The 15,174-nt window shown below is 49.9% G+C and overlaps 1 protein-coding gene across 6 annotated transcripts in view; it reads right to left on the bottom strand.

Annotated features, from left to right (window-relative positions):
• PKNOX2 (PBX/knotted 1 homeobox 2) overlaps positions 1 to 15,174 on the bottom strand; it is a gene marked incomplete at its 5' end in the record, with an annotated part of 73,983 nt that overhangs the window by 51,490 nt on the left and 7,319 nt on the right. For 5 of the 6 annotated variants that reach the window (XM_084250817.1, XM_084250818.1, XM_084250820.1 and 2 more), the window contains one exon: positions 8,828 to 8,967. The exons of the other annotated variant lie outside the window; for it this stretch is intronic. In XM_084250817.1, coding sequence (XP_084106943.1) covers positions 8,828 to 8,967 — 140 coding nt within the window. The remainder of the gene's footprint in view (positions 1 to 8,827; positions 8,968 to 15,174) is intronic. 6 annotated transcript variants of the gene reach the window in all.

The following is a 15,174-nucleotide window of genomic DNA, read 5'->3' as shown; positions in this document are numbered from 1 at the left end:
GCCCGCTGCCTGATTCTAGCGCACCTCGCCATGGCGAGAAGGCGCATTATAGGTATTCACTCTGAGGGTGGTAGGGAAATTTCTCCTGAATGCTGATGAAATAAAGTCATAACACAAATGAACACCCGGGTGCTTTGAGGGGGTGGCCTCAGCCCTGTATTGCTCCTCAACAGGCTCAGCAAAGACTGTGGTAGTTGGAGGGAGAGCAGGTGGACCCCACTAGCTCTGGCAAACCGGACTTCTATGCTGTCCTGGCTTTAGCTGTTCTTTCACTTGACCTGCTTGTTCTGCATCTCTACCTGTCCCTTCTAATGATCTTCAGAATCCACCTCAAAATGCCTCCCCTTCTATGAAGGCTCCCCCATGGGGCTCTACAGCAGAGAGAACATCATAGAAGTGCTTTGGGGTCTCCTCCTTGACCTCACTCACAATTTAGGGGTAAGAGTCCAGATGGTTTAGACTCCAAAGCATATACTTTGAGTCAGACAGCTGTATGACTTTGGGGCAAAGTACTGAATTCTCTGAGCCTCAGTTTCCTCCCTTACAGACCAGGAAGAACACCACCTACCACCTAGGTTATTGTAAGGCTTAGATGAAGAAATGTGGAGTGTCTGGCACTTAGTAAGCTATCAATTAATGCTGTTCCATTTCCCTGGAATGGTGTGTGGGCACCTTTCTTTATTCAGAGCAACATTGACACCATCCGCTCCAATACATTTATATTCCCATCTCCACTGACTCATTTGGCAGGGAAAACAATCCCACATGCCAATTCAAATAGAGGCACAGAAAGAGGAGGAGGAGAGGCAACAACGTACAATTTATCAGAACTCAGAACCTCATTTTTTTTTTTAACCAGAAAGGCACTGCCAGTAAAAATTTATTTTTATTTCCCTTGTGACACTTATTAAATTCTAACTATCATTTGTGCACTGTTCTGTTTTCCCCACCACATGCTGAGTTCCCCTAGTCCATGATCTTGTCTTCTCTCTTTCTGACTCCCCAAGGGTCAAGCACGGTGCCTGGCACACAGCAGAGGATCAATAAATATTTGGCGAATCAATGAATGCGGAGAAGTGAGTGAATGAAGTAAGCGCTCACTATGGGAATGAAGATTCTGAGACAGGAGCCTAAAGTTCTTTCAGACTCAGAATTCATCCCTACTCGGGACTCAGACCAGATTTTGCCATCTGGCAGCTTCAAGCCACAGTTGCTACAAAAGGACCTGTCTTGGGGCTCTGCTGGGGTGTATGCAGGGTGGGGGCTTGGCAGGGTCGGAGAGGGAGGGGGGTGGGTGTGAAGGAAGTGCTTGCCCAGCCCTCCACTTCTCTTCCCTGGAAGGCACCAGATGGAGAGAGCAGAGTGGGGTGGAGGAGAGCAAGCCGGCAGCTCCTGGTTGGATGTATTTTTATTTCAGGTGTGACGTTGAAACCCTGCGGGTGTATTTTTAGTCCTGCCCAGTGGGCGGTGTGTTCGCCTGGGTTGCCTTGGAGAGGACTTCTTCTTGTTGCTAAATTGGAATTGCATCTGCTAGGGCTCCTGGGCTCCAACCAGCTCTCCTCCCCAGGTGGTGTGCAGGGCCATTCTTGACAAGTGAGGAGCCTGGGGCAGGCGACGGTCTGCTCTGTCCCCATCTCTTCTCTCTCTTTCACATGCGTGTGCACACACACACACGCGCGCGCACACACACACACACACAAACGACCCTCTTGGCATTTTTTAAAAAAATAAATGTGAGATCTCAACAAATTGAATGTTAAGCCTGTAAGGCAAGAACACAAAGCACCTCTAAGTTCAGATCTGGTAGGCTCTCCTGGCCAGCCCCTTCACTTAAAGGAGAGGTAACTCGGGCACAGAAAAGAGAAGTCTCTTTCGCCGAGGTTGGGAGGCTAGTGAAGGCAATCGGAGCTTCCACCCAAGTCTCAGGAGACTGAATCTCCTGGGGTGCCCAAGGAGGGCCATTGCAGGGGAAGGGGTATGGGGATGGGACCTCTGTCCTTTGAGCCTTGGTCACTGGCAGTGACTTAACGCACACCTAAGGGACTGAATTGACAAACTCCAAATTTGGGGCTCTCCCAGTCTCCAGTGCATTATTTCCGAGCCATTATTGGAATCATGTCCTCTTCCTCCTCTTTCCCCTCTACTGTCCTTGAGTTATATGTGCCTGGGGGTGGGTGGGTGGGGGGCAGAACGGGGTTGTCAGATCCACCTTCAAGCAACAAGAGGCACAAGACAATCTCTATCTTATCAAATGAGTTTCCAAAAGAAACTTCTCTCACAGTCATACTTCTGTGTGTTCCAAGGGGGCTTTGATGTTTTTAGAGATCTTTTTAGAGATCTTTCTTTTTCTCATTTGACGCCTACCCGGTGGGGTAGGGAAGCTGTACTAAGGAGGTTAAACGATGTGCCCAATGGTAGAGTCAGAACTTGGCCTGGCGTCTTAGTCTCCCGTTCTTTGATCATGACAGGGACCAGCACTCAGGAAAATCTGAGAGTGGTGTCGGGTGACCAAAAGGGCAACCCACCATGTGGTGCAGCCTGCTCAGGTGCCATGGGCCCTTCGAACTCACAAATTCCTGTGGCTGGCTTTCCTGCCACCCACCCCATCCCAGGCATCCTCGCAGGAGGTCCAATTGTGGGTTGTCCTGCCTCTTTTTGAAGGGATAGATCCTATTTAGTACTTATCACAGTTATCACTCCACTGTAATCAGCCTTCACTGCGAGGCTTCTAAATGCCAACTGCTGCCAGCTGTTAGCATGGCATTCATCTCATTCATCCTAACATGGCCTTGAGAGGGAAAAAGTTATCGGGATTCCATGCTCCTGGTCTCTCATTTGTGTGCCCTGTCACGACAGGGGAACTGGATTTCTCAGCTTTGCCTCAGCCAGGCCATGGAAGCAGCAGGGCCCACTGCCTCTGAACGCACCTGCAGCTCAGGCCAGGCAGCTGCAGACTTGGTGCCAGCCAGTTGCACGTAAGTAGGTTGGACTGGGGCAGGGGGCTCCAGATGCCAGCAGGAAGGGCCAGGGATGTGTTTGCTTGGTGTTAGGGGAAAACTGAGGTGGTTTAACTTCCAGATTATAGCTTCACAGGATCATTCCCCTAACTATAGTCAACAGCTGAGATGTTATCTCTTATGCCAGGGAATCTAACTGCTTCAAAAAGCAGGGGGTGTCTGCCAGAGCTCCCCCAGCTCTGCACACAGCCCAGACATCTGCTTCCAGCACCCAGTCCTAAAGTCTTGGAAGGAAGCCTCTGGTCCCAGCTTTACCACTTGGAGCAGTTGTACTTCTCCCTCACCATTCTTAGGTCACCTCACCCAGAACATTCCAGGAATGACCCAGTGCCATGCCAAGGAAGGCATAGGGTTAAGCCCCTGGGTCAGCTTGCTGGAGCCAGAACACCCTTTGGTCACAAGGTGGAAGAGTTCCCTCAAAGACACTTCATCAGGAAGCACGGGTTCCCAGGATTCCGGCCAGGCAGCTGTTAGAGGACAGTTGCAACAGGACCCAGCCCCCTGTTCTTCCCCAAACCTAGAGGGGTCCTCTCTCTCCCTCCGTCTACCAGCCCAGCCGCAGGAAAGGCAGCTGGGCTATCATTGCCCTTGGCTTCACTGCATTGGGGAAAAAGCAGAGCAATTCTCTCCCACTGCACCGTGGACTGGAAGCCTTATCATCAATTCCACAAATACTTTTTTGAGCCCATACTATGTGCCAAGTTTATATTATAGCTACTTTCTACGTCCATCGCTCTCCCACTCCCTGGACATTTTTTTTTCTTTTTTTCAGAACCCCTTTGGGAACTTAGCACACTGCTTACACATAGCAGAGCTCAACTAATGTCTCATGGAACTGTGGTGTGAGGACCAGGGCCCTGGGAGCTGTTAGGGTCTAGTTTCTTTCTGCTGTGCTGTCTTTCAGCACTCACCTTCCTTTGCTCACCTTCACCTGCTGCCATTTCCCAAACATCTAACAGTAGCTGACACCCACGGAGGGCGTGCCATGTGCCAGCTTCTTTATCAAGCACTGGATGATTATCTCATGAATCCCCGCTGATGAAGATAGCACAGTTTTCAGTCCTATTTTACAGATGCGCAGACGGAGGCCCAAAAGATTTAGTGCCAAGTAGTGGAGCCAGAATGTAAACCCAGGACCCCTGAATGCAAGGCCACATACCTAACCCTGAATCCACCAGACTGTGTGTCATGTCCTGAACAGGACAAGGGGGTGCATGCTGACCCTCTGTCTAATCCCCCTCACCCCACTCCACGCCACCCCAGTCCATCTAGCCAACACCGACTCGTGTGCCGGGTGTTAGTATATGTTATCTAATTTGAGTCTAGCTATTATTATTTTCTTTGTTACAGTTGAGAAGCAGAGGCTCAGGTTGATGAACCTGCTGTGGTGACAAAGCAAGTTCTCACCAAGTTTATTTCTAGAGCTCGTTCCACGGCCACACAGCCCCTCTTCTGCACTCACACCTTGAGCTATAGGACTGGCAGGATCAAGGCCGACAATTCAGGGACCTTTAGGAGGATGGTCTCCAGGGAGCAAGCTGCATGCAGCCCACTGCCCTGTTCTGTTCTTTCCTCCGAATGAATGTGGATTCAGAGGGATCCAGTCTGAATGAGACAGGAACAAGTGTAATATCAACGGGGCTTTAGACAAGTATATTGCTTTTTTGACCTAGCACTGGCTTCAGCGTGCAGTATCTAGGGGTAGATCACACCTGGTGGAAAACCTCTGAGTTTGTGGCTTACAGAGAGATGAGACTGATGAGAAGCATGAGAAATGTTATATGGAAAGGTCAAGATTCTGAAAGCTGAGAAGCTAGAGAAAAGGCAGAAGACTAGTTTGATGCAGGCTTTCCGGAGCTGCCAGGAAGAAGTTCATTAATGGCCAAACCAAGGCAGGTTTGGAAGTTATTTGGAGAAGGTGGGCAAGTGGGGAGGAGAGAGGCGCTTTCCTCAAGCAGATGAAAGAGATAGACAGTGCTGGGCAGAATCTAGGAAGGAGAAAATCCACTGTCTTGGGGGTGACAAAGCACAACTGCCCTTACTCTGTGCTACGCATTAATTCATTAAGAGAACATTTTAAATTCAGGACCTCAGAGGAGACCAGACAGGCCAGTGGAGACCAAGGAATGTAGGGATGCAGGTATGAGTGAAACCATTTCAGCAAATCAGTTATAAGGTGTTGAAACAGTCATCCCCTGTTTAAAGCAGAGGGTGCACCTGCAACCTGGCTCCCCGTATGGGGTCCATACCTTGAGCTGGTGGCAGTCAAATGTGTGTCTCTCTTCCCCTGCTGTGTCACTTTGGTAGCTTCAAATGGATCATGGGGGAACATTTATATCCAGAATGAGCGTATCTGGGCTCTCCCTCGCCCTCACCAGCATAGCAGTCTAGACCTGTGATCTATTTAAAGAGGTAATATACAACCTAATCTACTTAACGATTCTGTTTAACAAGTATTGATTTGTTACACATGCTATCCAAGCTGTGTAAGACTGGGGATAAATCAATGAATGAAACAGACACAGACCTTGCCTGCCCTCATAGAGTTAACGATCTAGTGGGGGAAGCAGAAACCATGTTAACCTAATCAAATTGATTTTACCTGGTAGCACCAAGGAGGAATGAGTGCCATTCTGTCAGATCTGCAACTTGATTCTCTGGCATTTTTAATGGAGATGGAACACACAGGGGCCCAGGACATTCTCTCTGCTCATGCCTCTAACCCTGCATTTGCTATCAATAATAGGTCACTTCTTCAGTGCCTGGCGGGCCACTTCCTGAGTTCTCAGGGAGGTCTTCAGCCCTAGTAGAGCAATCTCCGCAAAGCCAACCTCCTCCCCCACTGTGCACCTGGCCAGGCCTAGCTCCCTGCCACTCTCCTGCTCCCCAGGACACTGCGGTTTCCATGGGAACCCACTCACTTCAAAGGGGAGCAAAGGAGACTGGAGGGGTGGAGGGAGAAAGAAACTGGATAACCTCACTCTCTTGGCCCTTTCTCTGAGCTGCTGGCAACCTAACCCCCAGGACTCAGAGAGCACCCAACACCATCTAGGGGTGTGCAGAGACGGGGGCGGGGCAGTCCCAGTTAATTTCTAACTTCTTGGGGAAAAATTCCCTGGGTTGAAGTAGGGTGGGGAAGAAGAGAACTGAAATGGGCCGCTACTGCAGAGTCTTTCCCTCTTCAGAACCCCTCTCAGCATTGCTCCTGGGCTACAAACACAATTACCCGCCATGTGCATCCAGTCCTTGGGTCTGTTGGGATTAGACCTAAATCATCAATCGGAGCGGGAGCTCCTGGTTGCCTTGCTGATTAGCCCAGATGATGCGCTGGTGTGATCCAATTAAAGACAGACTCTGCCTCCCCTCCCACCCCTACACAACTCTCTCCCTCTCTGTCCCTCCCTGCCCCCCCCCTCCAAGTCAGAAGGAACCAATACATTTCATTAACACATCTTCATACACAAATAAAACCTCTAGGGCACTGGCAGCCTCCCTCTGCTCACAGACACACCCTTTTGTCACATGGCCCCTGTGTGTGACGGCCCCCTGCAGGGGGCTGGTCTGGGATGGTGCTCCCCTACCCTTCATTCATCTGCGATTCTGGAAGGGGCCCCAGTGGGGGCTCCTAAAAGTCAGTGCTGGGCACTAATCTGAATCGAAAGGGTCTTGTTACATTTACTGACATGAAATGCTGACTCCCTGGTGTGCTTCGGAGCAGCCAGGCTGCCCCAGGCAGGCAAATCTAATTAAAATTACCCGACCCTACAGGAGCCTGAGCTCCCTCCCTGGATGTCCAGGCAATGGCTGTAGAGAGGGCTGCTGCTGGTACTAATGGGAGAGGCGTGGCTGTGGGAGAGAACCCTGAGGCAGGGCAGGAAGGACTGAACTTGGAGGGGAGAAGCTGGGCACAGGTGCTGATATCAGCTTGGTTGTCCTGAGATGCAGGGCAGCCATGTTTGGCTGAGCAGTTGGTGGCATCTGACCTGAGAGTTTTTTTTCACCTTCAGCTGCCTAAGGAGATCATTTGGGCAAACTCCAAGGGCTGTGAGCTGGTTGGCCAGTTGGGAAAAGGGAAAACTCTGGTGTGAAAGGGAGCAGGAGGAAGTGTGGGTTGAAGGAAAAGTTTTATACTCCAAGGGACATCATGAGAGACAGCTCCCATAGACCACACAACTCTGGTCACTGGCCAGTGCTGGAACATTCTAGGCTCTATTCTGCCTGGAAGTTTCTACCCCAGTTCATTTCTTCTGGTGAAGTTTCTTACTCAGACTTCAAGATGCAACTCAAATAATGCCTCCTTGGTGAAGCCTTGCCTGCCACACTGCAGGTGTCTTGTTTGCACAACCATCTCTTTCTTATTAGAGGGAAGAGTCCAGGCCTTTACCTCCCTGGGTTTGTCCTCTTTCCCCTGGAATCCAGCACAGTGCCTCCATGTGTTCACAGTAAGGGCTCAGTAAAAGGGAAGGAAGGAATGCCCAGTCACTCTCACCACATCCAGGGGGATCTTTGGGGCCTAAGCAGAGTGTGCTGTCTGCAGGCAGCTGGCCTGGTTTGTGCACTGGCAGGATGGGGCTAACCCCTTCCACCAGGGTTGGGAAGGACCCTCATGGCAGGATCTATGGACCAGGATTCATCACCCCGGACTCATCAACCCGGACTCTCAAATGTTGGCATGAGAGGTATTCAACTCATCTGAGCAACTAAAAATAATGCCAATGATAATGATAATAATAGCAGTAATTATCACCATTATCATAAAGACACTGTCACTGCAGGGAGGAGAGAGGAAGGACTCCATCCTCCTACTTAGCTTGGAGGACCTGTCCCCATGATGCTGGCATTAGCACCTGCTGCTCAGCCAGAGGTAAGCCGCGCTCACTGCACTTGTGAGCGCAAGCAAGCATCCCACCTCAGTACTGAGTGCTGACTCAGGCATCTCTCCTCTGTGGCATAGCTCCCTGTGGATACATGATGACTAAAATCCCACTGGAGTCTCCTTCAGGCCTGTTCTCAGACGAATGGCTGCCTCTTCTCCCCAGGCATGCACACAGAAAGGAATTTCCCTGGGCCCATTTCACACTTGGCGGTGCTCAGGGTCCAGCCCTGGGTGCGTGGGCCCAAGCAGAGCAAGACACGCTGCCACCTCTCAGGCAACTCCCGGTCTGGGAAGGGGCACTAGAACTCACAGGCTGCATACAACACCTGTTGTCCCCAAACAAAGCCTACCTTGACTCAGAGTGTAGTCCAAGCACCGGTGGTTTTAGATCCACCTGGAATGCCTTTAAAAAATTCATAGTTCTCTTCTACAGTGTGACCTCCTGATGCAGCATTTCGGAGCAGAGTTAGAAGTAATTCTTTTATCAAGCTCATCCAGTGACTTTCAGACATACTAAAATTTGCATAATATCAAATCCTAGATGGTGCCCTCAGATGTCCAGTGCTCTGGTGGGAGAGTTGGGGTGAAGGCTACCATGGGGGACAGGGCAAGGACAGAGTCTCCTAGTCCTAGCCTGTTTGTGGAGCTGAGGACTCCTGAAGCTCACAGGGTTCAACTCCCCAGCTGGGGTGAGGAAGGGGTCCTTTCTGGAAGATATTGCCCAGACCTTTATAGTCCTTACTAGAAACCTCCAGGAAGTTAGAATCAACTCACAGTGGCCCTCTGAGGGATGGCTGGGTTGGTTCAGGAGAGAAGGGGCTGAGAGAGCAGCTGTTGGGTGCTGCCTTTCAGCACACCCACTGGCCTGCATTCTCCTTTCTGAGTTGGGTCTGAAGCAGCTTGGGTGTTCAGAGCAGGCCGCCCTGTCTCCTACCTGTACACAGCTCGCTTGTCGGACTCCAGCTGGGCCTGAGGGTCAATGGGGGTGCTGGGCACAGGCGTGCTGGCTGCAGCCGAGGGTGTGGAGATGTGGACAGCCTGGGCCTTCGAGGGTGCCTGAGCAGTTGCCGTCATCTGCAGAGAAGAGAGGAGGGTGGAGGGTTAGTGCTGCCAGGACAGCTGGTTCCCCAGCTGGAATTGTGGGGTCTACTTTGGCCTACAGTTTGTGTGTGTGGCTAAAAAAATGTGTGCAAGAGAATTGGGATAACAAGTATCTATTTGTATATGTGCTATGAAGGAAGAGAACAGACCTTTCTTCACATGAGAAAGGTCTAGGGAGACAATTTAGGACCATCCAAAATCTAAGGGTGCACCAGCACACTTTTAAAGAGATGATTTTTTTTCCTCCAAAGATCTATCTACTTATGTATACAAGAACTGGGGCACAAGCCAGAGGTACGGGAGGTGAGAGGACCCACCAGGGACAGAGTGGGAAACAGAACAGGCAGATCAACTGAAATACACTGCTGAGGAGAGCAGCGGGCAAGCCAGGAGAGGTCTGCTGCGCCATGTGGATAGCTCCCTGGCCAGGGATTGAACCCTGTGCTGCAGTGGCTGCAGATAGCTCATAGGTTGCATCTTAACCCCTTGCGCCAACAGGGAGGCCCTCAAAGAGATGATTCTTAATGCAAATTAAGGGGGTAATTTTTGCCCAGAAGCAGAAAGAAACAAAATGACGAGCCCTTTAAATTGTGTTTATGAGTCACTTGAGCTGTACTAGGCAGTAATACGTCAGATATGACTTGGATGAGCAGAAAAAAATAGCTGAATCGGCTTTTGTTTCAGCAGAGGTTTATTTCATTCAAGGCAAGCTAAAGATAACTGTTTTAGTTGACAATTGCATGGTTCTCCAAATTTGGTTTTCCTGGGACCTCAAAGTTAAGCAATTTTTAGTGGGCAATGAACAGATTTCTGTTTGAAGTTGTGACAAATACTTTTGGACAATGGTTTTCATCCCATGTTACATTTTTTTAAAAGATTTATTTTTATTTATACAAGAACTGGGGTACAGGCCAGAGGTGCGGGAGGGTTGGAGGATTCACCAGGGATGGAGTGGGGAGCAGAACAGGCAGATGACCGAAAACACTGCTGAAGGGAGCAGCAGGCGAGAGAGCAGAGGTCTGCCGGGCCATGTGGGTATCTCCCTGGCTGACCAGGAATTGAACCCAAGCTGCAGAGGCTGCGGACAGCTTCACAACCCTGTGCTCAACCTGCTATAACGGAGAGGCCACGTTACATGTATTTGAAGGTGTTTTCAGGGCCCTCACTTTGTGCCTGGGCAACTCCTTTTAATACTATATGTTGGGCCTCCCCGGTGGCGCAGCGGTTGAGCGCTGGGTTGCGAAGCTGCCCGCAGCCTCTGCAGCGCCGGTTCGATCCCCGGCTGCTCCCCGGCCACCGGAGGAGGGTCCCACATGGCGCACAGACCTCTCCTGCTGCCCGCTGCTCCCCTCAGCAGTGTGCTTCGGTCCTTCTGCCTGCTCTGCTCCCTGCTCTGGCTCTGGTGAATTCTCTCACCCTCCCGCGCTTCTGACTGTACCCAGTGCTTGTATAAATAGATAAATAAATCTTTTAAAAAAAAAGATTTCATTTAAAGAAATAGTTGAATGACTTTAAAATTTTTCATAACCATCATCCCAACATTTAATGCTTTGATATTGTATTTTCTTTGTCTTGAACGGTGACATGCCTCAACTGTTCCCTCTGCCAGCCAGCCCATGGCACCATGTCAGCTTCAACCAGCTGTGTGGGGGACCTGCTTTCCTTGTCTATACGTTACACTAAAGCCTGGTTCATACCTGCCATCTGCATGCAACTGGCAGAGTCGTCGCCTAGTATTTGTTGAGAAGATGAATGAGTGAATAAATGAGCGACTACACTTTGCAAGAGTCGGATATTTCACAGCTGGGAAGTTCATTGTATGATGGACGTCCTTGCTTTCTGGGAGAAACACATCTGGACACAAGCACATTATTGCTGGTGCTGATGCCCCTGGGATATCTGCTACCTTATTTCTCTCCCTCTGCTCAGATATCACCTCTTTGGAGTGAAACAAAACACCTTGCAGTTCTCTGCTTTATTTCATAGGCCTTACCGTGACTGAAAACGATCTATCTACTTGCTTAGTTATTTTCTCCCTCACCTCCAACCAAAAAGTTCAGAGAGGACTTGGAGCAAAACCCTTAGCTTTCCTAAGCCCCTATTTTCTCCCCAGTAAGCAAATTGGTAGCTTTTTAAGATTTAAGAGTATCAAAGAGGTGCTAAAAGCGACAAAATAGAATCAAATATTGTTGCAATTTTCAAAACAGAGAAAGAAGGTAGAAGCAGAAAAACGAAATACTAATCTGCACATTTATATGGGCTCGTTTCTTTCCTTCACTAATGCAACTGATCATGCCTTCAAATACTCCTCGAGTCCCTGCCATCTAGCCAGCACTGAGCTGGGCTATGTGTGCAAGGCCAGTGTGCTGAGGGTTGCCAGGACGAGTGACTGCTATGACGGAGCTCATTTTCTGGATTGAACATGACTACTAAGCTGGTCGACCAGGAAAGCAGAAGACATGGATGGTGCAAGTGAGCTCAGCCTGGGCCTGCATGGTTCCCTCATGGGAAACATGAAGACATGGCAGTTGCATAGATTATAAATTAGGTCCAAAGAGTGACAATTAAAGGGTAGATGGCAGGTTGAGGAAGATTTCTAGGAGAGTGTCAGTGCTTTGTCTTTAGCCCTCTTCTGTAATACTTTTATTAGTGATTCATGGGATGTCTGAAGAAATGCCCCACATATTTATGGGTGATCCAAGAGATCTGTACAGATTTTGGCAATAGGCTAAGTCTAATAAGATTAATTTTCATCAAATAAGTTGGAATCTAACACTTCTAACACATGGGCCAAGAAAAAAATCAATAATATAAGTGCAGTACAGAGGAGACATAGCTCAGCAGCAGTGTTTTAGTTGACAGCAGGCTCAATATGTCCAATGTGTAATGTGTCTGTTGAAAAAACAAACAAACAAAAACAACATAAACTAACGCTATCTGAGGATGCATTCTGAGAAGCAGAGCACACACAAAGCTTCCAGTCCCATCCCACTCTCCTGAGACAGGTGCGGGGAAGTACATTCAGAGAAGGTGACCCGGCTAGTGGAGGGGTGCCGCATAAGTCGTCTGAAGAATATTGGAAAGAATCTGGAATGTTTAAGAAAGATTTGGGGAATGAAGAGAAACACATGCACTCACTCCTTTGAGTTTCTGTGGGAGGGAGTAGATTATATCAGTTGTGTTCTGCATGCCCCAAAGGGTCAAGCTACCAGCAGTGCATTAAATCTATAGAACATAGAGCCAGATTTGGGTTCAACCCAACTCATAAGTTTCCATGTCTCTGAGCCCTCCAAGGCTAGAATGGGCTACTTTTAGGAGGTGGTAAGTCTCTACCATTGCAGGACCATGCAGAGACCAAGAGATCAGCTGGACCCCTGTGGAGGGGAGGGAAGCTCTCATTGGGTGACTTGGTAATGTGCCCTGGGAAGCCCATTCAAACTGACAGGCTCAGATGCTTTAATAATCGCCACTTGCTGCACAGCGCTGGCAGGAGCTGGATCAGAGGCTGCACGGTATGAAAGAGAGCTTTGGAGACTCAAAAGTGCCTCCCAGTTGGAGAGGTGGTTGTTGCCATTCAACATGAGAGTTCCAGAATATTTCTTTCATAAAGCAAGGTACAGCTACGTCTACATTGCTTGCTCATGGGTGAGAGAGTGAGCAGGCTGGGATGCTCTGCTCTGCCCACTGACAGTGAGTTTCCTTGCGTCCGGGAAGGAGTCCACAAGGGCTTCTAATCAGATGAGCTTCTAGGGTGGAGGGAATGCTCCTTCCTCTCACCTTCCCCTCTCTAGGCAGGAGGTTGGGGAAAGGTGGGGAGGGTGGGAGACTCCTGCTGGATTAGAGGAAAGCACAGAATAAAAATATACATTGACAAGCAGTCACTGGCCAGCATCCTAAGTGGTCCCACCTGAGAGGCTGTTGCTGGGGCTCAGGAGGGGAGAAATGCGGGGTGTGGGGTGGGGGGCGAGGAGAAAGCAGAACTGGCCTGAGGAGGTCCTGCAGGACAGTTCAGCCAATTTGGCATTTCCTCCAGAATGATTATTTATCTGCAAAGATATTTTTCTTTTCCAGCCAGAGACCATCACTTCCTAAGGACTGGAACACAAGGAAGAGGCCTCAGGGCTGTCTGCAGGATCTGGGGTTCAGGGGTGAGGCTGAGGGACCAAGGACAGCATATGATACTTAAGGGACATGCTGGAGCTGTCTTGTTCCTGCCTGAGAAAAGCAATTGCTAAACTTCCAGGCATTTTGCAAGCTGGTTGACATCATGTTGGTAGCTAGAAATTGGTCATGGTGGGAGCAGTGACAACATGGAAATTGGTAAATGCTGCAAATCAGGGCTTGTCCTGACCTCATCTGGAGAACTGGTGGTGAAGTCTACTAGCGCACTGCGCATGCCAGGACTGCTCTCCAAGCAACTCCTCCAACTCCCTTTGAACTGGCACGTGAAGAAACTAGCCTTCCTCACTCTGAGGCTACTTGGTGCGTCCAAGTGTGGTTCCAGAACTGGCCGCTTCAGACTCGGAGCCTTCCTCCAAGGAGACTTCAGAGCATCTGGAAATCCCACCTAGACTGTGAACTGGGACAGGGTGTGCGTGTGGCATCACATGGATGGGAGGACTCCTCTCAACAGGGTGCATGGTGTGGGATGGGGTGAGGCAAAGCTGAAGAAGGTCTTGAGGCTCTCAGGTAGATCAGAAGGTCCTCAGAGATGGAAGGAGCCTAGATTCAGAGGCCCTAGATGGGTTACTCTTTGTCAATTACCAGTATGCATTTGGGGGCAAGTTTCCTAATGTCTTTGATCCCCCAGTTCCCTTATCTTAAAAGCAGGGGACAATACCTATTCATAGGCTATGGGAGGAAGCAAGAGCACAGGATCAGAGCTAAAGGAAGGGGAGGGAGGCAGCATTCCCAGAGGGCCAGCCCATTCTGATCTATATCCAGAACCACATTGAACTGATGGGCCTGGTTCCCTCTAAGCCTGGGGTCCTTTTCTGGGTAACAACCTTGGGGTCACTACAGCAAACTCTTGTCTTCCATAAACATGGTAACTAGTGGACTTCGTTCTATCATCCAGCTGGAACCAAGCCTGTCATAGGCTTGGAGCTAAAGAGCCAACCCAGATTCTGGGTTTGTGACCCCTGGAGATGAAAGTTCCTGACCATTCCATCCTAAAATGGAGAGAAGGGGGGTGGTGTTGCAAGCCATGTGAGTAGGAATGCAGAACCTGGTGGGGCTGAGAGACCCAGCTGCCCTGACCATCTAGTCTGACATGAAGAGCAGGAGATTCTCCACATTGACTGAAGAGGTGCCAGGAAGCACATCTTAACCTGCCTCAGTTGCCATCCACAACACAGATGTGGTGAGGACTGCTGTCACCTTCAGTGGTGCTGGCCCCTCTACCCTGCGCTTCCAGGCCCCTGAGCACGCTGCTTACGTGCCTCTGTGCACCACCAGACGGGGACCCTGGGAGAGCAGCCTGCCTTCTCTGTTTATCGCTGCAGCCCCACGTCTGATGCATTGGTGTCACATGCAGGGGCGTGGCGTAGGAAGGCCTTCCCAGCCAACCTTTTTAGCTCAGATTTACCTTATTGACCCTGAACACCTCAGGCCACAACAGAGAAGTGACAGTTCCTGACCACAGATGCATCGGGAGCCGCAAGCATTCAGCCTGGAGCTGGAGAAGGTGGGATACTCCTTTGTGACTTAGGTCAGTTACTCAACCTTTCTGATTCAGGGTCCTCATCTACAAAATGGGTAATAACACCCAAGGTGTGGGGTTGTTAGACTCAATCGAGATCACATATGCAAAGTAGCTGGCACTTGACAGATCTCAGCAGAGGGTAGCTGGTGCTCATGGGACCCACGCCACCGGCAATGCATGCTTGGAGCTGGCCCCAGGAGTCCTGCTGGCTTGGCTTCTATCCTAGCTGAAAGAACCTGCTCTGCTGTCAGCCAGCAGGGGAGTGGGGTGGGTGCAGCATCAGGTGCAGAGAGAGGGAGCCTTGGTGTCAAGGAATGAGACAGTCCTGAACACCAGATGTCACCTTGGACAAATGTCTCGGTTCCTCTGAGCCTCGGTTTCTCCATTAGGTAAAATGGAGCCAATTTATACCTCTTTCCACGGCTCTAGGAGACTGTGTGCACAAGGGTACTCAGTGCACCCTGACTTCTTTTTTT

This window comes from Talpa europaea, assembly GCF_964194135.1.
Source record: "Talpa europaea genome assembly, chromosome: 12".
In the NCBI taxonomy this organism is placed as follows: Eukaryota; Metazoa; Chordata; class Mammalia; order Eulipotyphla; family Talpidae; genus Talpa; species Talpa europaea.
This window is presented reverse-complemented; position numbering and strand designations above follow the sequence as displayed.